Source organism: Rhagoletis pomonella, unplaced genomic scaffold (genome assembly GCF_013731165.1).
Source record: "Rhagoletis pomonella isolate Grant_MI unplaced genomic scaffold, Rhpom_1.0 Rhpom_scaffold_00007, whole genome shotgun sequence".
Taxonomy (NCBI): domain Eukaryota; kingdom Metazoa; phylum Arthropoda; class Insecta; order Diptera; family Tephritidae; genus Rhagoletis; species Rhagoletis pomonella.
Window position 1 is genome coordinate 28348063 of NW_023458561.1, and position 27765 is coordinate 28375827.

The 27765-nt window shown below is 33.5% G+C and overlaps 2 protein-coding genes and 1 long non-coding RNA gene across 3 annotated transcripts; 1 reads left to right on the plus strand and 2 right to left on the minus strand.

Moving 5' to 3' along the window:
• Positions 1-9435: 9435 nt before the first annotated feature.
• On the minus strand, positions 9436-12758 carry LOC118742520. The gene is made up of 3 exons (XM_036474656.1): positions 12436-12758; positions 11601-12379; positions 9436-10653 (listed from the first exon to the last, which is right to left on the minus strand). The coding sequence occupies exons 1-3, from the start codon at positions 12518-12520 to the stop codon at positions 10504-10506; spliced, it is 1014 nt and encodes a 337-aa protein (XP_036330549.1). The 5' UTR covers positions 12521-12758; the 3' UTR covers positions 9436-10503.
• A 2417-nt stretch (positions 12759-15175) lies between these two features.
• Positions 15176-16153, plus strand: LOC118743683. Its single transcript, XR_004993490.1, has 2 exons — positions 15176-15316; positions 15377-16153. It is a non-coding gene; the product is annotated as an uncharacterized LOC118743683 (long non-coding RNA).
• A 5116-nt stretch (positions 16154-21269) lies between these two features.
• Positions 21270-27291, minus strand: LOC118743769. Its single transcript, XM_036476532.1, has 8 exons — positions 26916-27291; positions 26480-26655; positions 26290-26425; positions 25081-25615; positions 23529-23629; positions 23264-23439; positions 22768-22903; positions 21270-21800 (listed from the first exon to the last, which is right to left on the minus strand). The coding sequence occupies exons 1-8, from the start codon at positions 26985-26987 to the stop codon at positions 21288-21290; spliced, it is 1845 nt and encodes a 614-aa protein (XP_036332425.1). The 5' UTR covers positions 26988-27291; the 3' UTR covers positions 21270-21287.
• Positions 27292-27765: the final 474 nt, after the last annotated feature.

The window sequence follows — 27765 nt, forward strand, 5'->3', positions numbered from 1 at the left end:
CAAAAATTTTCTAAATATTCTTATTAAAAATTTTAAAATTTTAATGAAAATTTTTTAAAGTTTGATTAATTTTTTTTTCAATTTGTGCAAGCTTTTAAACTTTTATAATTGTGGTTTCTGTTATAGATTGAATTATATTTTAAACGACAATATCATTTTGAATTTCGTTGCTAATTGGATGATCGCATCTGTATTATTCATGAAAAACAGTGTTGCCAGCATTTGAGTTTCAAAAAGCACCAAAACTTAGAAAAAACCGTTTTACCACACCAAAAGCACAAAATTTGTTTGAATCAAAGGATACTTTTTTTCATAACAGTTTGTATTTAACAAAAGTAAAAAAAATAAACAATGTTTACAAGTATAAATCAATACACAAAACCTTTTCGATTTCATAACTATTGAACAACAGCCTCTACACATGCCATGATGACTCGTGTTTACTAAGTAATACCGAAGTACTGCTCATTAAAACAGGTATATATATCTCGAGAAAGAAAAATCGAATCGCAACAAAAGAAAATAAATTTTCAAGGGGAAGAGTAATGCTAAATGATGCCCTAAGTAGAAAAATAGTGGTTATTTTCATAATATAACCTCAAATATCGCCAAAAACCGTGTTTTTGGCACTTAGAGGTTGAGATATTTCACATGCTAGAGCACTTCTGTGATCATATTTGCATTCAGCACCAAAAAATCTTCAAGATACTGTGTAATCAGTCAAAATATGCAGCTAATCTGAAAACGCCAATTATATGGATGAAACCTTAGCTGAGATGGATAAAAAAAAGTATTGCGTTTTTTTTAATCCACAAATATTTTTAGTGGATAATTTTCACTGGAAAAGTATCTGCATGTATAGTAAAAGCATAGACAGACGGCAGCGTTGATTTGGATCAACTCGTTAATTCGGAATTAACTCGGAAATTAACTGCAGTTGATCCGGATTAAGTCCTGCAGCTAATCTTAATCTTAAAATTAATGCAGAGCAGTGGAATTTTCGGTGACAACACTGACCAAAACCGCCAGCCGGAAGGCGAATGGTGGTAGCTGCGTACTAAAATTTCGTAGGATCCAGGTTCGATGCTCGGTGCGAGCGGTTGCAAGCAAATTTTGTTTATTATATATTTATTAACCGTTTTCCAAAAAGGGGGAGGTTAACAGTTCGACGGAATATTCGTCGATTTCTATATTTTTTTTACGGAGAGGTGGTACTAATTTAGTATAGATCCGGTACTCTTAATGAAAATTGAATAATTTTTTGTTTAAAAATTATTTGTTTTTTACTTAGATTTTTTATTTCATCTTTTGTTTTATTTTATTTCGCGTTATTTATTTCATTATAGCACAGTTGGTTTTAACTTTAAGAATTTAATTTTATTTAAAAAGCCCACAACAATTAACATTAAAAAATAAATAAATGTAATAAATTTTGCCGTATGTCTAGTTATAAAGCTTGTTGACTGCATTTCGTTATACATTCTGAACGTTCGGAACAAACATTTTCGTTTATATATTCGTATTGCAAACGCATGTCATATATATTTGCAATAATTTTTTATATTATATTTAAAAAAAGAAATTAAAGGTTCGTTCTTTTGCTTTTTTATTCATTCTATCCCGCATAAACTGCAGGCGACTAACTGATATTTTAATCGACCAACCTAGGACATAACCGTGCTATATGTGCATATATATATTTCGAGATGTACATACGTACATATGTACATACATAAATATTTATGTATTTTGCTACGCGAATTTCATCACGCACAGCTTTCGCTTAGCATTTACCTTGTAATCTGATCTGTATATAAGTTTGTATGTAAAGATAAGATGAACTATGTAGTAATTTTAAATAGGTATGTATGTAGATGGTATTTTTGCCATTTCGCAGTTTCTTGCAATTAATAAAATCAATCCTTTTGAAATTGAACATATGTATGTATGTACATTAATATGACTTTTTCTAAAATTAAATACACATACACACAAGTGTTCACGTGTTGATTTTTTCAAGCTAAATTTTTATTTTGTTATTTTTCTATAAAAATATTGTCCAAGCTTTAGCCAAAACCATGTACTAAATAAGAGTTTCAATCTTTATGCAAAATTTTGGAAAATTCATCAAAATTTCGAGCTTTATACTCTGAATTTTTATAACATTTTTTGTGTATGCAGTTTTATATAGCCCATACCATTTTAGTCTCATGAAGTGTAGTTTCAAGCGGCAATGCGTGTTGATTTTTAAGATTTTTTTTTTAATTTTTCGTTTTTTTTTTTTTATAAAATAAGTGCATTTTATGAAAACTGGCTTTTATTTTTGGCACTTTGCTGCGAACGGTCTTCAACATTTTAATTTCATAATAAACTGATGCTTATATGGAAAAAGTGCAAAAATCCGTCACCAAAAAAAATACATACATACATATTCCAGGGCGCCACACAGTGGTCTCAATAGCGAATCTAGCGGGACAAAACTATTTTAACAGATTCGCGTTGATGGATTTGTACACCACTTCGTATCTATTAGCTTATGGGGCAGTTTAATAATAAAGTAATAAATAATGTAGACAAATTTTTAAAAATTTATCGAATTCTCTTGGAATTGTTGCTAGGGGTTTTTAGCAGTATTTAGGAGTTTTATGGTAGCTGATTACGAATCTGAAAACAGGTTTCAAAAATTTTTAAATGATGCTTCTAATTTAAAAATTTATTGAATTTTAATAGAACATAGTAAAAATTAGGGTCCTCTTAAATTCAAATATTAAAAAAAGTTGGCAAAATGTGGCAAAAATTTTCTGTGCGTTTGTAGTCTAGGTGTTAAATGATAAAAATACGTCAATTGATTTTTGGCAAAATTTGGCAGAAATGGTTTCAACAATTTTTAAATCTAATAAAATTACATTTTACTTATGCTTACAAAAATGCATGTTTTTCACTAACTAACTAATAACAAATCCGAGGTATGTTAGCCTCCATCACATCAGGTTCGAGGTCATCTGAAGGTCAAGTAGGGAAAAATTCAATACAATTTTTCTGAATTTGACCCTGAGATGACCTTGGCATGACCTCTAGATGACCTTGAAGAATAACACACATTCGGATTCAGCGACAACAAAGACAAAAAAATTCATTTTTAATTTTATTGAATAATTTTTTTTTCCTAGTTGAGGTTAACGGATCTCGGATTCGGGTTCAGTGAGTCGAAAACCCCATATATCCACATATATGAATTTTAAGGTTTATTTAATTAATTTTTCCCTTCTTGACCTTCAAATGACCTTGAACCTGACGTGATGGTGGCCAACAGACCTCGGATTCGCATTCAGAGATGCCCCATCGGGGAACGTCACAATTTTCGCTATTATTTAGAAAAAAAAACTTTAGATCAAAACAAAACCTAAGGTGCTGGATACGACTCTGGCGAACTCTGAAATTTTAAGGAATCTGTGGTACGTTCAGGGCCGTAGCGTTTACAGGGGTCAAATGCAAAAATTTTACATTCATGTAAATCCTAAAATGGTGGGGTCTTCTTACTAGACATGCCTAAGAAATTCTATTCGGTCCTAGTGACAATTTGAAAACTTTCATTTTTAGTATTTTGTACCGTCCAGACCACTATGCGCCGATTAGATAAATTTGATTTTGTACAAAGTTTTAATCCAGCTACTTATAATTCTCGATGCTTAGGGCGCGTTTAAAGACGTAGATATTAAGGGACCGATAAACATACGTGTACATTAGGGTGGTGCAAAAAATACACAAATTTTGATCGAATAAAAAAACCACCAATAGAATTATGATGCAAATTTAACTCTAAAATAAAAGAACAAATTTTTGTATATTTAGAAGGTATGAGAGTATCGGTTATGAAAAGATAGTAAGTGAAATTATAAATTTAAATATACACCATAATTTTATTGTTTGAAGATTTATGAATGGAAATATTTTTATTTGATCAAAAAATATTTAGTTTTTACAATTTTCTGGGGAGAGGATGGAAAAAAATTTGGACCACCCTAGTGTGCATCCATATGTGCATACTTTATGTATGTAACACATATGCACAAGTAGTATATGCCAATAATGACACTTGTTAATAAGAAGAGGAAAAATGAGAATTCTTGAAAAAGTCACAAATGTCTGTGAAAGTAATCAAAATCGCACATAAGGTAATTGAGAAGATGCGTGCACATAAATATGTATGTATACATATGCAGTCTTTCCGCGGCCGAAAAATATGATTTACCAAAATCGTTCAAAAAATTTACCAAATTCCGTTAAAATTAAGAAACTTATTAAACAGGACTTAATAAAACGAAAAATACTTGGAGGTAATTAGTTGTTTAAATAAAGCCGTACTTGGGCTTTTCTTACCAAGCTTGGTAAATAGGTTATAGAAATAAAAAGTGAGTAAGTAAAGGCAAACAAAGGCTCAGGGAGCAACATTTCCTGGAACTCTATACGGGTGCTGGAGGACAGCCTTCCTAAAATAAATTTAACAAATTGATTGAAATGGTAACTCTTCTGACTATGAAATTTTAAGGAAAATTATCAAAACGGATATTTTAATCCAAAAATTTAACATTTTAAAAGGCAGGAAAAAATGAATAAAATTTGCTTAAATTTAAGCAAAACGGCATCGCTGTACTTTTGTATGTAAGTATGTAGGTATGTAGGTATGTAGATATGTACACAATTTACGGGCACTCACACGAAGCGCAAACAGAAGAAACAATAAGATCACAGCTTTAAGTAAAGTAAAAAACGTTACTACAAGCTCCAAACAATAAGCAATCACGGTCAATAAGAAAACATGAAACCGGTAGCAAGTCTTGATTCAATTGAACTCATTAATTGAAGAGTTCAAAAACAATACTTTCGTATGTTGTAATTGAAAATGTTCTCAAATCAAATACCCATCAGATCGGTCTCGTTCCTTCTGCGCTCAAATGAATGATCGCCCATGCTAAATCGTATACCAAACCCAAAAAGCTCCAAACTGATTTATATACATACATACATAAACTCCCACGGCCTTTGTGCACGAAGATTTATGTTAAGTCAAGCAGTGAAATTAACTTAACTGAAATAACGCACATCTTCATTTTTTTTAATTGACATTTAGCACATATATTAGGGTGGTTCAAAATTTATGTGAAAATATAAGTTAAAATTTTAATGCTCTCACGCCCTAGGATTGTTTTATACCGAAAAGCATTTACCTACGTTTTTTTTATTTTTGATTTGGCATAAAAAAATATTTTAAAGTCGTACAAAGCGCTCAAAGTTGTCCTTGTATTTTATATGGGAAAAAGCACTATCACGCAGAAATGGTATATTTTTCTCTTCAAGAGACTTCCGATAATAATTAATTTTAATTTTGACTTTTTTATACATAGGTCCCCCAAAACCCCAAAGAAAATTCTCTGGTGCACTGGGGGGCCCATAAAAAATTGTTGATATTAGAAAATTCAAATAAACAATTATGTATTATTAGTGGAATTCTGCTGAAGATTTTCAAGAATTCCCGACATTTCTACGAAGTTTTTTTTCATACATATAAAGTACAAGGAAAACTTTGAGCGCTTTGAGCGACCTCTAAATATTTTTTGATTGCAAAATATAAAAACATGGTATATTTTTTCGGCACAGAACAATCCTAGGGGGGTGGCATGGAATTTCCGACTTTACTTTATTTTGAACCACCCTAATGTACACGCATAGTTAGTACATACAGTATCGGTCATATCTATAGCACGCCATTTCAAAGTGATATTGTGTGCCATTTATGTTTATTTATTTATTTTTAAGAATTTTCAATTAAAATACAGTTTTTTCTCTAACAAAACTCATATAAACCCAAGTTTAAAAACTTATAGAACCCTACAAAAAAGTGCAACAAATTTTGACCTAAATTTCAAACTTTTTTCTCGGAAGTGTTTAAATTTTTCTGAATACACAGTTTTATAGCCCAATCAATTTAAGTCTGATAATATGCAAGTTTCAAGTGGCTAAAAGTTACCGCTGATTTTTTAGAATTTTTTTCGCCAAGGATGTTGCGGTTTTCTTCCATATACAAATAAATTAAATTCATTATATGGAAGCCAATGCGACAAAAAAAAATCTAAAAAATTAACGGTAATTCGTAGCCACTTGAAATTTGCACATTATCAGACTTAAATTGCAGGGGCTAAAAAACTGTGTACTCAAAATTCTATCACTTCTGAGAAAAAAGTTTGAAATTTAGGTGAAAATTTGTTACACTTTTTTGTAGGTTTCTACAAATTGTTGAACTTTGGTATAAATGGGGTTTGTACGAGAATGAACTAAATTTTAATTGAAAATTCTTAAAAATAAATAAATAAATGGCGTGCTATAGATATGACCGATACTGTATGTATGTATGTACGTACGTGACGCAATTTGCATATGTCCGACTTTACAATTCAAAAGTTGCATGTCTCTAAAAAGTCGATACGTTGGTCAATGCACTCGCACCGATGATAAGAATCAAAATTAAATTTATATTACGGCGACTTCTCAATTATAAATGGTCGATGTTTTTGCAATACCGCCTATCTTACGGCACTCAAATTGTTCAGGAAAGCAAAAAAGTGGTTTTTTATGCATAAAACGCAATGCCTGGAGTTAGGGGTAACCAAATCTCAATTTTTGCCACAACGGCAATTTAGGCTTACGTATTTACATGTTTACGTTCTTAATTGTTTATTGGCCATACATACCAGTTAAGTTAAGGTAAGGTAATTGCATTTCCAAAAATGAAGACGCCGAAGATTAAATGTAAACGAATAAAATCTTAAAGAAAGTAAGTGCGTCATGCTTTCCATGGCGTTCGATAACTTTGACCGATAGTATTACTAATTATTTTGTTCTAGAATATTTCTTTTTTAAAGCGTGAGAATTTCGACTTTTACAATTTCAAAGTTTCTTAAACCTAACCGTCCTTAATCTTGGTTTCGGTACGGTCACATTTTTGTACGAAATTTAAACTTAATTTTAATTTTTTTCCCCCTTTTTTTGTCGGAACTAAATACACAAAACAACGCGTGAAAAAACAAACAGCACATAGGCCGCCTAATTTACTGTTTTCATGTTTCTTTTAATCTGATTTACATCTACTTAATTTGCGAATAAATCGAAACAGATTGTTGAGTGTCAAAGAGTTCAAGTGTTCGTCTTTCAGCAAATCACTGGCAAAAATCTGAAACTTAATTTTTGAAAAGACGGGGCAGAGACACAAAAGGTGTTCTGCGGTCACATCTTCTTCAAGCAGGAAGGGCAAATGAGGTTGTCTTTTATATCGACTATTGTCAGGTGTTTGTGACACGCTGTCTCCAGTCAACAGTCCCAGAAGTTGTCTGCTCTTCCAACTGTTCAATGAAAGCAAATACCTGGCAGAACCTTCCGAATTAAAGGCAATGTGGGTTTTGCCCACCTGCATCCTCTCGAAGCGTCCCGGCCATTTCTAAGTGCTGAGGAATACCAGCCGAGACTTGTCGGCTGTTTTATTATTACACCTGGCATAATTTCACCATGGATCAAGGCATATTGTATATACATTAGGGTGGTTAAAAAAATCGGAATTTTAATGCTCTCACCCCCTAGGATTATTCTATAACGAAAAAATGTACCCACTGCATTTTTCGTATAAAACACATGGAGCGCTTTGAGCGACCTCTAAATATATTTTGATTTCAAAATAAAAAAATGGGAGTAAATTTTTCGGTATAGAACAATCCTAAGAGGTGGGAGCATTAAACTACCGACTTTAAATTTTTTGACTACGCTAACGTACATACATATGTATGTATGTAGCACAAATCGATCGCATAACAAAATAACTGTTGATCACGGCATATTAAACAGGTAGTATGTACATACATTATGGAGCACAAACAAAAATTGTAATGCTCTCACCCCCTAGGATTGCTATGTACCGAATACCCACTGCTTTTTTTGTATAAAATACATGGAAGACTTTGAGCGCTTTGAGCGACCTCTAAATATTTTTTGATTTCAAAATAAAAAATAGGGCTGAGAGCATAAAAATTGCACCTTTACTTTTCTACATTCATTTTTAGACCACACTAATGTACATACTTTTCGTAGACTTGATGAGTCATAATACTGAAAATGACTCTTAATGACGCCTTATAAAATTATTGAGAAATGTATTATTTATAAATGAGTAAGAATGAATATGTCCATACAAAAGTGTATGAACACATACATATTTATGTACATATATGCAGCGATTTAATTTTGCAAAGCGTTCTAATAGAAAAACCGGTTTTTACCGTATCGGCATGTTTTTAAAATGCGAAACGAATGTGATGCCTTTATTGAATTCGTGCGCCGGCTATAAAAGGTCGGTTAGGCACGAACTTAAAATCTCATTACGTCTTAAAAAACAATTAGTTTTATGGTAGTTTTGATTAATTACATTTAGTTTATTTTTGTTCTTTAATGTATTATTCGTTACAATCGACGTATAATTTTTTTAAATACAAAGTAAATTCACACTAACCGTATCTTATTTAGTATTAGTTACATATACATACATACATACTATAGTTCTTCAGTTTGAGTATTGGCTTAGACTGCGAAATTTTAGGCGTTGTAAAAGTGTAGGTAGGTAGTTAGCAAAATATATGCAAATTAGAAGCGGTAGGGCGCTAAATTCAATTGTGCACTTAAAATATAGCAAAATAATATAATAATAAATAAAAATAACTCAAAAAAAAAACAAATTATGTAAAAACAATAAAGGAATTTATAAATAAAACGAAACGAAACAGTTTTAAGGATTTTCAATTTTTGACGTAATGACACTGGTTTTTAATGCCAAAGTTTGTCGTTAAAATTTGTTGTTATATAATGTCCAGTATGAAACGAGCATAATGCATTAAAAAAGTAATATCTAATGCATATTTAAAGTGTGATGAAGAAAATTACATGCCACAATATTTTTCTCAAGTTTAAATAATAAAAGTTTCAATATATACAAAATAGCCGTTAAATTAAAATTCGTACAATTATACCCTGAACACAAAGAAAATTACGAGCTACAGACCACAGCTGTCAAGTTATTTGTCCACGTATTCTTATGATGTAGATAATTATTTTGGCGACGACTGGGGTTGTGACCAGATTAGATCTATTTCTATTTTTCCAGCGATAGATAAGGTTCTTCCTCTTCTCTTATGTCAAACTCATACAAATTCATGATGATGATAATGAAAATAACAAATTGGAAGCTATGGCCCGTAGCTCGTCGTTTTCAATGTGTTCAGCACTTAAGATATATAAATTTAAGGATATTAAAGCATTGGTGAATAAAAATTCGTCCATAACGCAAATTCCATGTGAACAATTATTTCCAAAACATGTAAAGCAAAACAAAAAAAAATTTTTTAGCAATCTGGTTTTATATCGCCTATTAAGTATATTATGGGAACGGATCTGCAATTAATTTCCCAATAAATTTCAACGAAAGCCACTTTAAGTTCAAATTGTGTTTAAATTTCCAATAGAGAACAAATAACTAGTCGTTGAAACATGGAAATACTTGTATGTCCTTATCAAATGTTCAATTTGCAGCACGGAAGAGAAGGACAGAGTCTTACTTATACTATCAGCTAACAAATTTTCTTTTATTTTTCTTTTTGTGCGTAACATATTAACACTTGTTTGTCTTTTTAGTGAACGACCTTTTAACAGGTACAGCTAACACATGTGCATTCGTAACAGTTATCATATGTTTATGTATGTAATATCTACCAATATCTTTTTATTTGTTCATCTTGTGTTGAAATCTCCGAAAACCTTCTATTTACAATGAATAATTGGCTATCTAAATAATTGTTGCATATGTACGTAAATCTCTTTTAATATCATTTTTACTGAAGAGTACTTCTTTGGTATACAATTAGATTGATATCGATATTAAAATGGTTGAGTTTACTTTTTCTGTAAGTCTGTATATTACTTTATTTATAATTGAATAGTTTGTATTTTCAAAGGCAGTTACAATTTTCAACATACTATAAAGTCTACTGGTGAGGAAAACACGAAACAAATTTATATGGTTGAGCTTTAGGACAATTTGAAAGATACGTTTCTTAACGATTTTACATGCATATACATATGTACAAACATAAATAATCATACACACATTTGTTGGGACTAACAAACATTAACAAAAAATATATATGTATATAAATAAATAAAAGCAATATTACATCACGGATTGTAAAAACAAAAAACATATAAATGCTTTGACAGCACAGTACAATACATGTAGTTATACGTATATCCATGTGTATGCATATACGCAGTTATAACTAGTAGCATGCTGCTGGCACATTATTTACACACAACTGTTCATTAACTTATAAAATTTGCTCATTCACATTTGATTAGTACAAAAGAGATTCCTTAAATATAGATATACATAAAACCAGTACAATTGGCTGCTTATCTATCGGGAAATAGTGATTCATAGCTTGGTGGTAAATCTTTTGGTGTTTGTGGTGGTTGGCGTTGATTATCTAGTTCATGTCCAATGTTTGTGGTAATAGCATCACTAAAAGATGGCGCAATTGGTAACTCAATTACCGGGGTATCCTGAAATTTAAAGATTTTATGTAAACAAGTAATTTTTAAGCAAAAAACAAAACCAACTTCAATTCTCATATAAAAATTTAAGATTGTCGTTAATTTCTTCACTATCCAATTATCGTATCTAAACTAAATTAGTATGGGACCACCCTTGAATTATCGAAACATATCGAACATACATCAAAAAAATAATAAATATTCCGACGAACTGATAACCTCCTGCCTTTTTGAAGTCGGTTAAAAAGCAAACGTGCATATTGTGTATAATAGCGTATATACATACATATCCGCGATTAAAAGTACAAAACCGCGTATCAAGATAATCCAAAAGCGCGTATGTGAGGTTGCATAAATTATTTTCTATAGACTAAAAACACTCATATTTCAGGACGAATGGATAAGGATTGAGCCAAGAGCTTGTGTAAGCAAATACAATTTTTGGCAGCAAATGTCAGTTACGCGGTTTGGCAGAATGACGATAAGCGGTTTTGTACTTTAAACGACGATATGGACATATGTACATAAGTATGTATGTATTTACATATCGCACACCGTCTTCAAAAGGGTCACAACTCAAAATAAAACGTTTGTCAGAAAATGCGAAAAACTATTTCTTAGCACATGATAATCAAATGGGCAAGGGCGCTTTACCTTTACCTTTTTTTTTAACAAATTATAACAAAAATTTGCTCCAGCTTTTGCTGAAAGGAAAATAAAAGCTCTGCGTACATTTTTATCGCATAATCTCAAAAATGCCAAGTTTTGAGTTGTGACTCTTTTAAAGGCGGTGTGCGATATATGCGCATATGTATGCATTTTCAAATCACGGTTGTTCGAATTTTGAAAAGTCACGTATACAAGAAGGCGTGAATAGTCTTATCCAAATGAAATATGTATTTATGTACTCTCGTACTCACAAAGTTAATAATGAATCATTATTAATAAATACTCACTATTTGCCCTCTACGTAGTGCAGCCGCAGACGCTTCATGTGCATGCTGTTGCACGGTTATGCAGTTCCAATATTTCCAACAAACCCATACGCAAAACCCTACACCAAGCATTGTGAAAATTAACGACGTCAGTGCAGAAAGTGCTACATTTGTGGTATCCATCTCGTCCGGGGTGATGCCATCGTGAAAACAGGAAATCTCATCCCGACACGGATACATGCAATTCGTTATATTATCACGTACAAAATGTCTGGAAATGCATGAGTATTGATCCTTAGGGTCGCACAAAAAATCGCCAGTATATTTGCACTCGGAATGCGCTGTCAGCACCATGCGCAGTTCTAATGGTTCCCTGATCGAATGACGTCGATCAATGTAAATGTGAATGCTAACTTCACGATCCCGATGATCGAATATTAACCGTCCCGCTGGACCATCTATGGCTATTTCGTTGCATATCTTTTCGGATGGTGGACGATTCCCGCCAACGAATTGTATGTAATCAAGACAAGTATTTGTCACTGGGTCGCGCCGAAATTTGAGACGCGTAATGACGGTGTATATACCGCGGGGTGGTCGTTCAGATGTTTGCACTCGAAAGTGGCAATCATATTTCAGTTTGTTGGAAGAATAAAACCCAGGTAATGTAGTATTCCACACCTGTGTAATGGTGGCTGCTGAATCGCGGTCTTCAGTAAGCGTAAATGCGGGGTGACCTCGAAAGGGCGTTTGTAGTGTTAAGAGAAACTTGTCAGCGCACAAGTAATCCTTTAGCATAACTAAATTTTGAAGTTGTTTAAAAAGATATTAGTTTAATAAACACAAGGTTACTCACTATTTCGATATCCATCACTTAAATGGCATGTGCTAAGCAGCATCAATGCTAAAAGCTGTGTACAAAGTTGTGGATTTGTTTTCATCTTGTGAGCGCCCGCACTGCACTCAAGGCCGAGACACTTTTAGCTTTATAAAAAAGGTGAAAGCAGCAGTTACGGAATATCGCACTGATTGAGTTAACAGTTGAGTATGAATTAATTAGACTAATTATTTATTTCTTTTTTATTTTATCAAGATATTTTGCACCAACGAGTCGTTCTACTTTTACAAATGCCAGCAGTTTTTATCATTGCAATTCCCTTTTGTTTACTACGTGCATGCTAATATGGGATGCCAACTCACATCTACAATTTTGATGGCAAATATTGCTAAAGAGAGGAATTCAGGAGTTTAACTTGAATTTTTATTAAGCTGCCTTTACAGGAGGCAATTTTTCGATAGGCGATAATTACTTGCTGTCTACTTTGAGGCAAGCGATTTTTGAATCACCATTTACACGAGCGATTTTTCTTAAACAATGTCGAATTCGCTGTCAAATTTCGGAAATAGAGTATACTATTCTGTTCCTGTTTCACGTGAAAAAGCTGTCAAATTGCTGATAGTTTCTTTCTATGAAATAAATACGAAATTCCACAGCATTTCCTCAACAAAGTAGTATTCTGTTCACACTGTGAAAAAGCTTGCAGCATTTTAAAATACACATCGGACCGATAGAATACAAAATTGCGCTGATTGATGTGAAATTCGGGAGAGTAACGTGAATAGCAAGCAGATTTGCCGGTGGAGAGAGCTAAGAGATATGTGTCAGTATAGAGCATGTCAGACTTCCACGCAATTCGCTGTCAAATTGAGAAATAAATTTTATTTACATGTGTGAAAAGCCAGAAAGACCTTTCTGTCACTTTTCAGAAATCAGTTTCAGAAATGAAAGTTGCAAAGTGTGACGGCAACTCAAAGCGCGCAAATCGATTTCGGAAGTATATTTCAACTTGCTCGTGCTGCACCAGCAATCTGCAATTCGCCTTTATTGCCTCACTCTTTCCTCAAGAAATAATGGAACGGGCATATATTTCTTTTGCAAACCTGGGTTGCCTTGTGCTATTTTTTCACAAATAACTTTAGGAAACCGTAGTAGAAAGCCTTAAGCTGAAATTAGTCAAGAACGCAGAACCTATACTTAAACGCAGTCTTTATACACAGAATTTTGTCGATTATTGAGCCTTCAGTGTTGCTTACTGCAGTGCTGCCACTCAGCAATGCCTTTTCATAAACTTACCTTTTCAACTACAATTTTTCGTGCTATAATAGATCGTAGCTAAATATAACCTACTTAGTTTTCAACAAAAAACTTTATTCAATAGTAAATTTCAATTATTTTGAACGTGTTTTGAATAGGAACTTATAACTTATTTACCACCTGCGAAACTGACGAAGTGGCAACCATCTATAGAAGGAAGAAATCAGCAGACACGGAAAAATCTAAATTCCGCAGATTTCTGCGCTACGGGCTACAACTACAGAAAAATTCTGTGGTGTTGAGTTTTCATTTACATGGCGTTCTGGTAAGACAGATCGTGTCAGCTGACTCGGGTTTACGTACCGGTAGGTTTACGTTCTTGACTAATTTCAGCTTTAAGCCCTGTATGCAGCTCTCAAGAAAACGGTCAAGAAAAAATTGCCATGTGTCCAAGGAATTTTGACATTTTTGATACCTCACAGCCTGTTGCCTCACTCGTTCCTCAAGAAATAATGGAACGGGCATATATTTCTGCTGCAAACCTGGGTTACCTTGTGCTCTTTTTTCACAAAAAAAAACTTTAGAAAACCGTAGTAGAAAGCGTAGTAAATTTCTTAAGCACTGCGTACTGCCTTAAGGAAATTTGACTCAAGAAAATTTCTTAGCCATTTCTTGTACGTCATTTTATATGGAGGTTTTGCTTTTCTTGAGAGCTGCATACAGGCCTTTATGGAATAAAAAACCGCTTTCGAACGATACTTTATATGCAAGGTATGACTGCTCATGCAATTGCTTTCTGAAACGCTTTTCTCTAAACGCTTTTCAATTTTTTGCTGAAACATAAATAAATTCTTCAAAATGCTTTGCCGTTTGCGTGTATAAATTCCATATCCATACATATGTTTGTATATAAATGCCAAGTTAATAGGTTTTTAAAAACAATAACTCTTCTGAGCTACTAATATTATTTTAAACGGTACGGTTCGGTTATTTGTAAAATAGGTTTGGCTTATTGCGTCCAAAAGCGTGTGCACGATAAAAAAAGGTCTTTAATAAAAACATGCGTAAAATTTTGCTCCAGTCCCTGCTCCGCAACATCATGAACGAACGACACAAGATCACGCAAGAACGTAAGAGTGAAAAAAGTCGATTTTTTGAGAGGGTAAGCAAAGCAAAGAAAACAACGAAAATCAAAATTAAACAAAGTTAAATAAAAAAATTAAGGAAATTATGTCGAGCAAAAATGATACTTCTCAAAAACGCGAATATGTTGTAGATTTCATACCTTGAGTGGTAGATGTTGTAGATGGCCAAAAAAGTGGACGATCTACCACAATGTGGTAGAGCTCTGATCACTGGTGCTAACGTCGGTTGGGTTGTATTTTTGGGTCATGTCGCAACATGTTGATCCGAATTGTTATGCAACCCTGGAAATTAAATTATAACTAAATAAATGTTGTGTGGCAACGCCTATGTGTTGTCAGCAAACTTCATTTTCAAAACGTCATTTTTTGTTTACGTTCCTATTCGTAGCAGAAGCAGATTGCAAAAAATTTGCCAATTTCTAACATTTTGTGCATTTGTTAAAAGGTGGACAAAAATATATACAATAATCAACCAAAACTTGAAAATATATTACACGGTAAGATAATAACAAATACATTGTAAATACTTACATAAAAACTATTCTGCTTTCGTCCAGTTTCGCCCTGTGTACAATTATTAGCGTCAAATTCTTTTCCAATACGGCAAGAGATTTTTTGCACCACACATTTACAATGACTGAGGCAAAAAAGAATGCGCTTACTGCTGCTTATCGTGCACACAAATCCCTGCAATTGGAGTTAACCGACTTCGAGGATAATACGGCATTTGCTGCACACTTGGTCGAGCAACTGCGACGTCTCCCTACCGACAGTCGCGTAAACGCTATGGCCGGCATTTTAGCCATACTGAATCGTTTTGTACGCGTGCAAGGAGAAACTCAGTAAGCATGCTGTAAAGAGGTTGCAACGCCTGTTTATCAACCACACGTTGTGTACCTTAAAGGATATCCCAATAGTGTGGCGGTAGCGGCGCATGCGACTATTGCTAAGTGGAATGTCTTGCTAAAAGCAATTCATTTAGAGGTGGTTCCTAATGTGCGATTATACATTTTGTTTCGTGTTATGTTTTCTCGAAAGAAAAACAGTTGCGTATATGCTGTTCTTTCCATCCCTATTTTCTTCGATAAATCTTTATTAAAATACAAATGCAGTTGGTATTCGAGGATAATGACAGAAGAAAATCTGTAGTTAGCATGATTTATTGATTCATCACAAACTTTCATACATATATTTTTGTTTTACATACATTAAAATGCATCGAAAATAAAATGTAATAAGTATTTAATTTAGTATATATGTAAAGGATCATTTTCAAAAAAAAAAACATGCGTTTCAAATAAACACTGGTTTGTGTTCTGTTTAAAATAGCGTAATGATAAAATTTCTTGTTATTTAGGGAAGGGGATATTGACATTGAACTGAGCGCCATGACATGGAAAATTTCGTTTAGATATGGATAAACTTTTACCTATTCAGACTAGACCCTGGAGTACCCAGACTTCCCCGCGATATCAACCACCTCCACGTGCAGGCTCAACCCAACCCACTTTAGTTTGGAATTTATTTTTTTTTAGTTTATGGAATTGTGAGTATCAATTTTGAGTAAATTAGATCCTTAAATTTCGAAGTATCGAAGTTTCAAGCATTTCTGAAATTTACCGTTATAAACGTATTTTTTGCAAAAGAATTATTGCAAACGTAAATTTTGAATAAATTAGCTGCAGTCTTTATTGACTTATCGAAGATTTCGTATTTCCCTAAAATATCTTTATATGGGTTGTGGGCGTGGTTATTGTCCGATTTTTTAGCCGTTTGTTATGATTTTCCAAGACCAACAACTATGCCAAGTTTGGGAGAAATTGGTGAAACGATTGCCAAGATATATACATGTAATCTTTTTTCACCTAAAAATCATTGTAAATATGAATTTTGAGTGCATGAGCTTCAGTAGTTACTAAAATATTGTAGTTTTCGTATTTTTGAAAACTACTGTTATATGGGAGGTAGCCGTGGTTATCGTCCGATTTTGATTATTTTCAATACCATCCGTCCTACGCTGAAAGGAAGTACAAGTTTCGTTAAAATATCTAAATTTTTGCTCGAGTTATCGTGTGCACAGGTGGAAAGACGGACGGACGCACAGACAGTCACCGCTTGATAGATTTATTTTTTCATTCTAATCATTTATGTATACATTTTCCTATGGGCCTGTTCGAGGCGCGTAATAAAGACTTTTCGCTGGAATCGCGTATTTACCGACCCTTGATTGCGATTTTATCGTAAGCGACGAAAGGTAAATTTTTCAGGAGAGATGTTTTTTTAGTTCTCCCTTAAACAGTGTAAAAATTTATTTGGATTTAAAAGGACAACAATATTATTGAATGATAGCTTTCTAATGGGACTATCTATTTTTTGCATACCATATTTTATTATGGAAAAATGGCGCTTATGATATTTTTCCTGCTCATGCTGAGAGGAAAGTTATCAAATAATTGGCGCTTGCGATAGTTTTTATGTTGTATAATCTATTTATAAACGAAGGATGTTCATAAGTAAGGATTTTTTAAAAAAAGTGAATTTTAAGGCCCCCTGTGGTCCTCCACTGACTCGAATCGAAGAAAAACAGTTCAGTAATATGGGTTTAGAAAAAGGGTTCTTTAGGAAAAAGTATGCGCAATAAAGTGTAAAAACACGAAATTTTTAAATGCATTCAACAATTTTTCGCTTTATTTATAAAACATGTTAATAATTTAGAAACACATTCAATTTTTCTTTCTACTTATAAATCAATGAAACGAAGATTTTTCACTTTTTTCTTTTAGAACTTTGTCAATTGAAAAAGTAATATCTTTGTGAATATTCATAGATGCTAGACCGTTGAGCCTTTCTTGACTTGTTGTATTTCTGAAGTAGGTTTTAGTCATTAGATTATGCATGATTATTTATTAGTATGGGACCACCACATACATAAAAAAAAATTTCCGACGAATTGATAACCTTCCTCTTTTTGTGAAGTCGGTTAAAAAACCGCTAACGCAGTCTCAAAAAACACTTATCAAAAATCAACGCAATTTTTTAGCCGGTTGAAACTCGCACCTCATCAGACTACAACTCAATGGGCTACAAAACTGCATACTCGCAAATTTTCTAGAAATTCTAAGTAAAAACTTGTGATGAAAATTTTTGGAATATTTGTGAACTTCACATAAAGTGTGAAACTTTGACTTATATGGTTTATATTGGCTGCATTTCTTTATTGATTCTGAACGTTTGGAATAAACTTTTTTGTTTACTTATTCTTTAGAACGTTCCTGATGATATGTTAACGTATATTTCAATCGCATTCTGTTTATTCTGGTTGTGAAATGGAATTATCCGGAATGTATAAAGAAACGCAGCCATTATAAAATGAACTATATTTTCGTAAATAATTAATCCAAAAATTTATGATGATGATCAAATTTGACAAGGGATGACGGAAAATCGTTCCACATTACATCACACTCCTACCCTGTCGGAAACACCAACAACGAAAACCAAAAATTTATCTTTAAAATAATTGTGAATAATATATTACAATTGTCGCCTCGTGTTACATACCGGCATAATTATCTGCATAAACAAATTCATACAAACGCAAATAGGCTCGTACTTTTCGCTGCGCAACCAACTTTCTTTACTTGGGTGTGCCGCCATCTTGTGGTTTGGCACTGCTGCGACCAACATTATTCAAAACTTTTGCACTTACATTTTGCACATTACAAAAGAGCACATATTCAACCAAAACACCACGTTATACTGCATTAACTCTAATTAAAACACTTGCGCACTTATTTTGATTCACAAATTGACTCGAATCATTTTCTCCCCGAAACCAAATCCTAAGCGAACGAACAACTAATTCAATCGACAGCCTTAATTCGACTGAGGAAACGGAACTGTTGGCGATAGGAACACAGAGAGGAAAGCGTGAATTTTCACTGGCACCAAATTTGGTAGGACGCTTATCAAAAATTATCTAGCCATAACACAAACCAATTAGTTCTATATTCATATATATAATATGTACATACATTTGCGTAAAATCCCAGTTTCATTAAATAGTGTTCTTTTATTTTCAATTTCAAGTATTACTTTTAATTCAAAACGTATATGTATACATTTTCGTGCTTGAATAAACGATTGAAAATCTCGGCGCATGTATCTTCCTGTGTTTGCAAAATCTGCGTTGCGTTGGTTGGTGTCAACGCTGCTAATAATGGGAAATCGAAAAAGGGAAAATAATTATTTTAATATTAGTTTCCTTTCTCTCTGTGTTCCTATGATCAGCAGTTCCGTATCCTCAGTTCTACTTAAATCGTCGGTTGGATAAAGTGCTCGAGCGCTCGGTTTTTCGATTAAAGTGAAAAGTTTTTATAAATCTATGATAAAAGTTATATATTTAATGTGCGTATATGTGCTTTGTAGTAATTTCAATAATTATATATAATTCATTATTTGTGTTGTGAAAAGTGTTAGCATTGAAGTGCTTGTAAGTCATTGAAGTTTAATTTTACAAAATGGTGACGCTGCCTAGATATAAAAGGCAATCGCGCAGCAAAAGATGTGAAAACGAGTGCCAGTAAATTGAGTGCATTTAGGAGTATGTATTTGTATGTATGTAAATATATATGCATATACATACATATGTATAATTGATGGTCCTTCGCATGTCGATAGTTATGCTGTTGCGACGAATTGCATGTACAATTTTATTCGAAAGAAATGGTGAGTCATGTGATATTTTTTCATTTTATCAAAGTATGTTTATATTTTTTATTTGCCCTTAATTTCGATTCGTCACTTCATCAGTCGGTTAAAGTCGGGGCTCGGTTCGCTTAACTAGAAATTTCATTTTCGAAAATTATTAATTAATATTAATTATCGCATTCGCAACCGCGAATAATCAATCCGCAATAATCAATGCGGTTCTTTTGCGAATGCGAATATTGAAAGGACCGAAAATAACAGTTATTTTTTTTTTACGGGTTAAACTTGGTCTAATATTTTTATTCCGAAATAAAAGTTCTTTCCGGATAATAAACAAACCGCTTATCAAAATTAAACAAGTTTGGTATCAAATGAAGGAGAGCTTAAATAGCTTTAAAACTGAAATGTCTAAACGAGCAAAGCCTCCTATTGAAAAATATTTAAATAAAAATTGTTAATTACTATAGAACAAACCTTGGATCAGGTGTATGAATTTTTTAGTATTAAATTATATAAAAAAAAAAATTATATATATAAATAGAGGCGGTTAGTTTTTTCTATTTAAAAGCTATTTCAGTCCTCTTTCACATGATAAATTTTTTTTTTTTTAATTTACTCGTAAAAAAATAACTGTTATTTTCGGTCTCTGGAACATTGTGCAAGTGCACTGATAAAATTTATATCTGGCCAGTCACAGAAGAAAGGATTAAATATGTTAATTTCTGCACGAACAAGGTTGCTTATAGGGAATTTACATGATTCAATTTTCACAGGCGATTAGTTGAATCAAAAGTTGAACGAAAGTAGGCAGCTGGCCAACTTCATAGAAAACGATTAGTTGAAAGGCAATTTACACCAGGCAACTGCCGCATTCAACTAAAAGTTGCCTGTAAAATTGCCTCATGTAAATTCCCTAATACGATAAAATTGTAGGAACTCAAATTGGAAATAAAGCAAACGATACAATTCATTTTGCATTTTTTACGTAACGGTAAATATTCAAAGTCTGTGACGTAGGACGTTGCAACTAATATTTGTAACGTATTTGCAGCAAAAAAAAAATGTTTTCGATAATTTGTCGCTTACGATAAAATTGCAATTAGGGGTACATTTAATAAGATGGAGAATTATTTCAAAATTTCAACTTTGTGGGGAAACGCAATACAATTTTTTTTAATACATTCAATTGGTTTACAAAACGACAGATGGAAAAACGCATACCTTCGCCATTTTTGGTGTATTTATCAGTCTGTTAGACAGAGAATTTTCTCCTTATAGAGCTTATTAATTGTATTTGCCATTTTTTTTAAGTTTGACGTTATTTGTTCATTTATTTGGTTTTTGAAAAATGTTTTGAGTTCAACGTCATTATCGTGTTTCGACCGCGACAACCCTACAGTGAGTTTAACAACTTCCTCTGGGAAGACATATCATAAGTTTTTTATGAGACTTAGCTCTACATATGACCCTCATGTAATTGACATAGCAAAATATTTCGTTGCCGTGTACGCATGATATTCTAGGTTTTTGCCTAATACGAAACATCCAAAGGTTTATAAAATCAACCCAATAACTCAAAATTGCTAAATTTGCACATTCATACTTCTGGCATAAGGGGGACGATATTAAATCATAATTTTTCATGAATTCCTAAAATCTACACCATGACGTATTTATTTGAAAATAAAATCATACAAACATCTTATAAGCACCCTATACGCTTAAAAGAAACAGGAACACTACAACAAAATTTTATATTTATTTTTTTAAAGCTAAAAGCTCATCGAAGAATAATAAGACCAGTGTTGAGTGTGGAGCCAGCCGCAAGTAGCTTGCCCAAAAGCCTTTGTATAGACCGTATATACCCTCGCTGCGTGCAACTTTCAAAAAACAATCCAACCAACCACTATATAATAAGCCCTTGCCATTTGCATCCAAACCCTGATTGTAGAGCCGCGTTGTTATAACATCTGGCGGTGTAATGGCCAAAGTTACAATACAACCAGCTAAGAAACCACCACAAAGCGAATTCATTGTGGGTTGTACGACTAGATTGTGCTCGCGCAGCAGTGCTTTCGACTTGCCAAATGTGGCAATTTGTGCGCCAGAACCAATAGAAGCGCGTGGTATGGAAGCTAGAGAGCCGCGCCATAAGCCAGCAATGCCACCTTGCCGATAAATACGTTGTATGGCATTGAGCATGCCAGTGTGATGATGCTGATAACCAACAGCAATTTGTTTTGGAGCTCGTGACTGTAGTTGTGTCTTTATCTGCGTAAAAAGGAAGACACAACACAACATTAGTGGAAATTATAAGTAATTAATTAAACGTATTTAGTTAGATATGATATCTTAAGCTACTACAACTTATAAAAATTTATGTTTAATTTAAAGTCATCAACAGTATGGCATATTTCAGATAAATATTTGATGACGAACGACGGTTTTGCAAGCACCGCCAACAATGAAAGAACAAACAATCGCTAATTGACATATAAAATATATACTAACTACAGATGTATGTGTGCATATACATATTTCCATACAATTATACATAGGTACATATATACTGCGTTTCATAACTATACCACTAACTTAAGCTGCTCTTTAATCGCCATACAGGTGGTTCTGCAATTCATATCCGAGTGAATTTCAACCTATGCCAATTTTAATTCAAAGTGAATTTGACTCAAAAGTGAATTGCAGAAATGCCTGTTAAAATCCTAATTAAATATTCATAGGGTTTTCAAACGCGTGCCGCCCCAATTAAAAAATGCCGTTATAAAACATATTCAGCCTTATCATGAGATAAATTTTCCCCGAACGTATTTAGTTAGATATGATATCTTAAGTAATGAAATACATACATATCATCGTTTAAAGTACAAAACCGCGTATCGTCATTCCGCAAAACCGCATAACTGACATTTGCTGCCACAAATTGGATTTGCGCAAACAAGCTTTTACCTCAATGCGTATCCATTCGTCCTGAAATATACCAGCCAGATATGCGATTGTTTTATAAAAAAGAGAACCATTTTCAAATATGAGCGTTTTTACTCTCTAGAAAATAGTTTATGCAACCTCACCCACGCGGTTTTGTATTCTGTTGATACGCGGTTTTGTACTTTAAACACGATATGTACATCATTTTGATGCATTTCCTTATCTATATACAACGTATATTTAGACATATGTACTATAGGTTAGATATTTAAGTGCTGGTTAATATACGAACCATAAAAAACGGACTGGAGCAGTAGGCGCCAACTGCACCTCCAAGTGCACCCCAAAAGAGGCCCAAACCAAACGATTCTACCCCATCTTTCGTGCGTGTCCACTGCTTGTTGACTGCTGTATTATATATATCCAAACTGGAAATACAAATAATGCTTTAAAATGTAATTTTTTTATGAAATGTTATTATTAAAGAGTGTATCGGAAATACACAATTTGTTTTCGGAACCTCGTACCAGGAGCTTAATTGATTAAAGAGAAATTGTGCTAGAGAGGAGCCTATCGAGACGATTTTTTTTCTGGTAATATGAGAAAGAAGGATCTATAAATGCGGTCTCTTACTGAAAGATTCACTTAAATAAAGCTAAAAGTGCCTGTCTGTTGCTATTACCGTTTCGATTCTAGTAATGTATTTTAAGCTGTACCTAATTTTTATTTTTATTTTTAGGTGGCCTACTCTGACTCTCAAGGCTTCAAATCTAAAAATCATTACGTACCGTACTCCATTCATAATAAACTGAAAGTACATTGCTGGCACAAGGCCTTTCTGTAGTCCGACCCAGCCATCATTTCTAACAACTGTTGCAAAGGCATGCAAAATCCCTTTATAGGGAACAGCGTATGTGCCTCGCGCTGCTAATTCTCCTTGCAGTTGAATGCGTGTCTTAATCACCTCATAAAACAAAGTAATAATTTAGTATAACAAAACGTTGGTATGATGCATGTGTGTGTTTGTGAAGTGAAAATGTTATTATTGCTTACCTCAAGCGGATTTGTAAAGAATAAAGCACCCGTGGATGATAAACCGCCAATCACAAAATCAGCAAAATTCATACTGAATATTGAAAATATTTTGCCGATTACTTATTTAAGTACTTTTTGTGTTACTTAATCCTCGATAAGCAATTTCTTTAGCTATTGCCGGTAAGATGTTGATACAACTCCATTACTTGACAATTTGTGTTGTTCAAGCAAGACAAATTTATATAGCAGCTTCCCTGCTGGAGTATACAGCTTTTATTATATAGCGGCGACTTAACATTCGTCGCTTTTTTGATATCTACACTCTAGTAAGGCACTGCTTATCAACAATTTTGTCACTACTTATCTAACTACGTCATTGTTAGTTTTTAGCGATGAACCGGAAGAGAACTTAATGCCGAACATATGTTTACAGTGGAGGCGAAAAAATATATAAACGTTTTGGCCTACTTGGCGTATAAGTAACATGCGTTGATATGATTATTATACATACATATGTATGTACATATGAATGCTTATGCATGTGCACTTGTTTTTTATTAATAGCAGTTACATATTTTTCCAAAAAAAAAAATCATGTAGGCCGAATCCTTTCATATGTAAAAAATATGTTTAAATACGGTAAATGCAACCCTGCAAGATTTATACGTTTGCTTGTCTTTGCCTCCGTTGTTTAGAATTTTCAGCCAAAAAAGCGTTTGTGCAACAGATTGTCTATTAAACATCCACATATGTACATACATATGTATGCATAAGTGCATACATGTCTGTATGCATGTATATCGGCCATATACATACAAAATGTAAGATACAAACATTTTATCTTAGATTTTATTTTCAAATTTAATTTTTTTTTTAATTTCAATCCATTTTACTTAATTTTAAATTAAATATTTTCACTCTATTAATTTTTTATTTAATTTTAATTTTATTTAACGTTCATTTTTGGCATTTACCTTTTTTATTCAGGGTTATCACAGAATCCATCGTAGTGCGATTTTTCATGAAATCTACGAAAATGCTATCACTGAATCCGAATAGCTACGAATGTAGCTTTTACTTTGAACACACGCGTTCGTAGCAATTCAGATTCAATGATCGCATTTTCGTAGATTTCACGAAAAAATTGGACCACGATGGATTCTGTGTTAGCGCCCATTATGTTTTATAATTATGTATATTATTTCTATTTGAATTAATCCCCGATTCGTTCGAGCGATCATCTGGTTATTTTTTTTATTTTTACTTTTTATTCGCGTTTGAAGATGCTACTTTAGTTACGTGCAGGTTGGAAGAGAACACCTCTAACCAATTACTTCTTTGTGATGCTTGAACATACAGTATATATTTACTTTATTATATTTAAAAGGCACTTTTGCATTATTTAAACAATTAACGAGACAGTATAACAACTTTTATAATTTATACAACAAATCTTTTGTAACAAAAAAATAAAAGAGTGGCTTGAACTTAATTGTACATAAAAATGTGCACATTCATCTAAAAAATAGCACTCATAAATATACATATCATTTCCTAAAAAAATTATCCTAAATGAGCTTTAAATTCAAATATTTGTTTTTAATGGCTAGCAATTCATCGAAAAACAGCAGTACTAGTGTAGAATGTGGTGCGATTCGCAGATAATTGGGCCAAAAGCCTTTGTATAAACCGCTCAGACCCTCGTTGCGCACGATCTTTGCAATACAATCCAACCAGCCATTGTAATAGATACCCTTTCCGCTTGCGTCAACGCCCTGATTATACAGCCGCGTTGTTATCACATCTGGTGGCGTTATAGCCAATGACATAATAGAACCGGCAATACCGCCAGCACAAAACGAATTCAATGTCGGTTGTGTTACCCAACCATTTTCGCGTAAAATTGTTTTTGTCTTGCCAAAAGTTGCAATTTGTGCACCTGAACCCAAAGCTGCACGTGGTACAGCAGCCATTGATCCACGCCATAACCCAGTTATGCCGCCTTGAGTGTAGATTTGATGTAAAGCTTGAAAAGTGCCAGTGTGTTCATGTTGATAGCCTACTGCTATGGCCTTAGCTGCTTGTGATTGCAATTGGGTTTTTATCTAAAATATTACACAATGATGTTTAAAAGAAATTTTCGAGAAAATCATTTTTTATGAAATCTTGCATGCATATATTCATTCATACATACATCTGTACGTATGTACGTAGTTACCCAGTCGGCAAAATGAGGAGCGTTTCTAAACAAACGCCTTCAGGAAGGCATTTTTTAATAGGACCAACTCTTTAGAAGCTTTATTCAGGGCTATGACTGAGACCATCGTTCTCCGAACTTTCGTGAATTCTATTCTTCCAATAGCACTGCCATTCGAAAGCCGACCTGAAGGTGTTTCCAAAGCAACCAAAGTCCAATAAAATGGAAAAAACTGCAGTAGACGCATGGGTGTGTGTCATGTAGGTATTTTGCTCCCTTCTAAAGGAAGCTTAAGGCCTATGAACACTGGCCATTCCATACAAAATGAAAAGGAGTATGGAATCGAGCACGGAAGGCCTACCACTTCAAAAGATCCGAAATGGGTGCTCCCAGAGGGCTTCTCATTTTATAATTTTGCCGACTGGGTACTTTCAAAAGAACTCATACATATTCTTATCAAATAACAAATGGATTGCTTTGTTATTGATAGTGTATACATATATACGTACATACATATATACACATATGTACGAGCATAATAAATCCGTTTCATAAATGAAAGCACCAAAAGCAAAATTTTACCAGGAAAAATGGACTTGAAAAATATGTGCCGACACAGCCACCTAATGCACCCCAAAATAAGCCCAGGGAAACTGATATATCACCATTCTTCCTGTGCATCCATTTCTTTTCCATCGCCAAGTTGTAAAGGCCTAATCTATAATTATCTTTAATAAAAGAAAATATTTACCAAGTAATAAACACAACTTACCTAAAAGAATTTAGTATAAATTGGAAGTATAACGCCGGCACCAATCCCTTTTGCAGACCGGTTAATCCTTCATTGCGACCTACAACAATAAAGGCGCGAATTACGCCTTTGTAAGGTTCCACGTAAGTCCCACGTGCTGCCAGTTCACCTTGAAGCTGAATACGCGTTTTGATCACCTATGACAGAAAACAATATTCAAGCGATTACAGTGATATTAAAGGCGGATTCGTCGTTCTAGTTCTGAACTAAAGCGATGAATCCGCCTTAATTCAATATTTAAGCCATACTATGGTGAAATAGTACATAGCGTATTTTTGTGTCGTTTTTTATATTTGCATCATATATGTATTTATGAACACACATACCTACATATGGCATAACTTGTTATATCTAAAGTAAAACATCAAAATTGCAATGGAATTCTCTTTGAACTAACCTCAATTGGATTTGTGAAGAAAGTTGCACCGACGGAGGCGGAACCGCCTATGATAAAGTCGGAAACATTCATCCTCAGTTTTTGGAACCGGCAATTATTGCCGGAACGTGTGTTTCCAATTAGACCCTTTTAAGTAACTTGTCGCGGAGTTCAAGTGCTGGTTGTTTACATGCATACTATTGACGAAGACATTTCTACTCTTGGTGGCCCATTGACCTGCTCCCGTTGAGGTAGATTTGTTTTCTACACTTAACTCTAAAATTCCTTCTCCTAAGTTTTTTCTATACAATTAAATTGTGATGAAATAAATTATCAGCTGTTTGTAGAAGCGGCGAGCGCCTGCCAGCTGATTGGATTGGTGATAATTGATTGAAAGCCGCAAGCATGTTAGCGCCATCTATGGTACACTGCTTTTCGAATGTCGAATTGGTTTTACACTTCGCTAAATCCGAATAACTCGAAGACGTTATTCTCCTTTTGTTCGTACCCTTATTCGAAATTTCGTAAGCGAAAATGAACACCGACGACCGATAATTCGGAAAAATAGGGGGAATGTATGTGGTAATGTGGGGAAATTTTTGGAGATAAGCCCCTCTTAACGGAAATTTTAATTACATATGTATGTAAATATGTATGTTTGCACTTTATAAATATATGGGATGTTCCATACCGAAACGGACGGGGTTCACACTTCGTGTGCTTGATTTGTTTCAAATTTTTAGGGTTGATGCATAAACATAAATAATAAATAAATATGAAATTTGAGCTTGATTAATACATTTTATAAAACTTTACAGCACAAAAACAAAAACCTGCGCTAATTTTTTTAAATTTTCTTTGAAAACGGTTT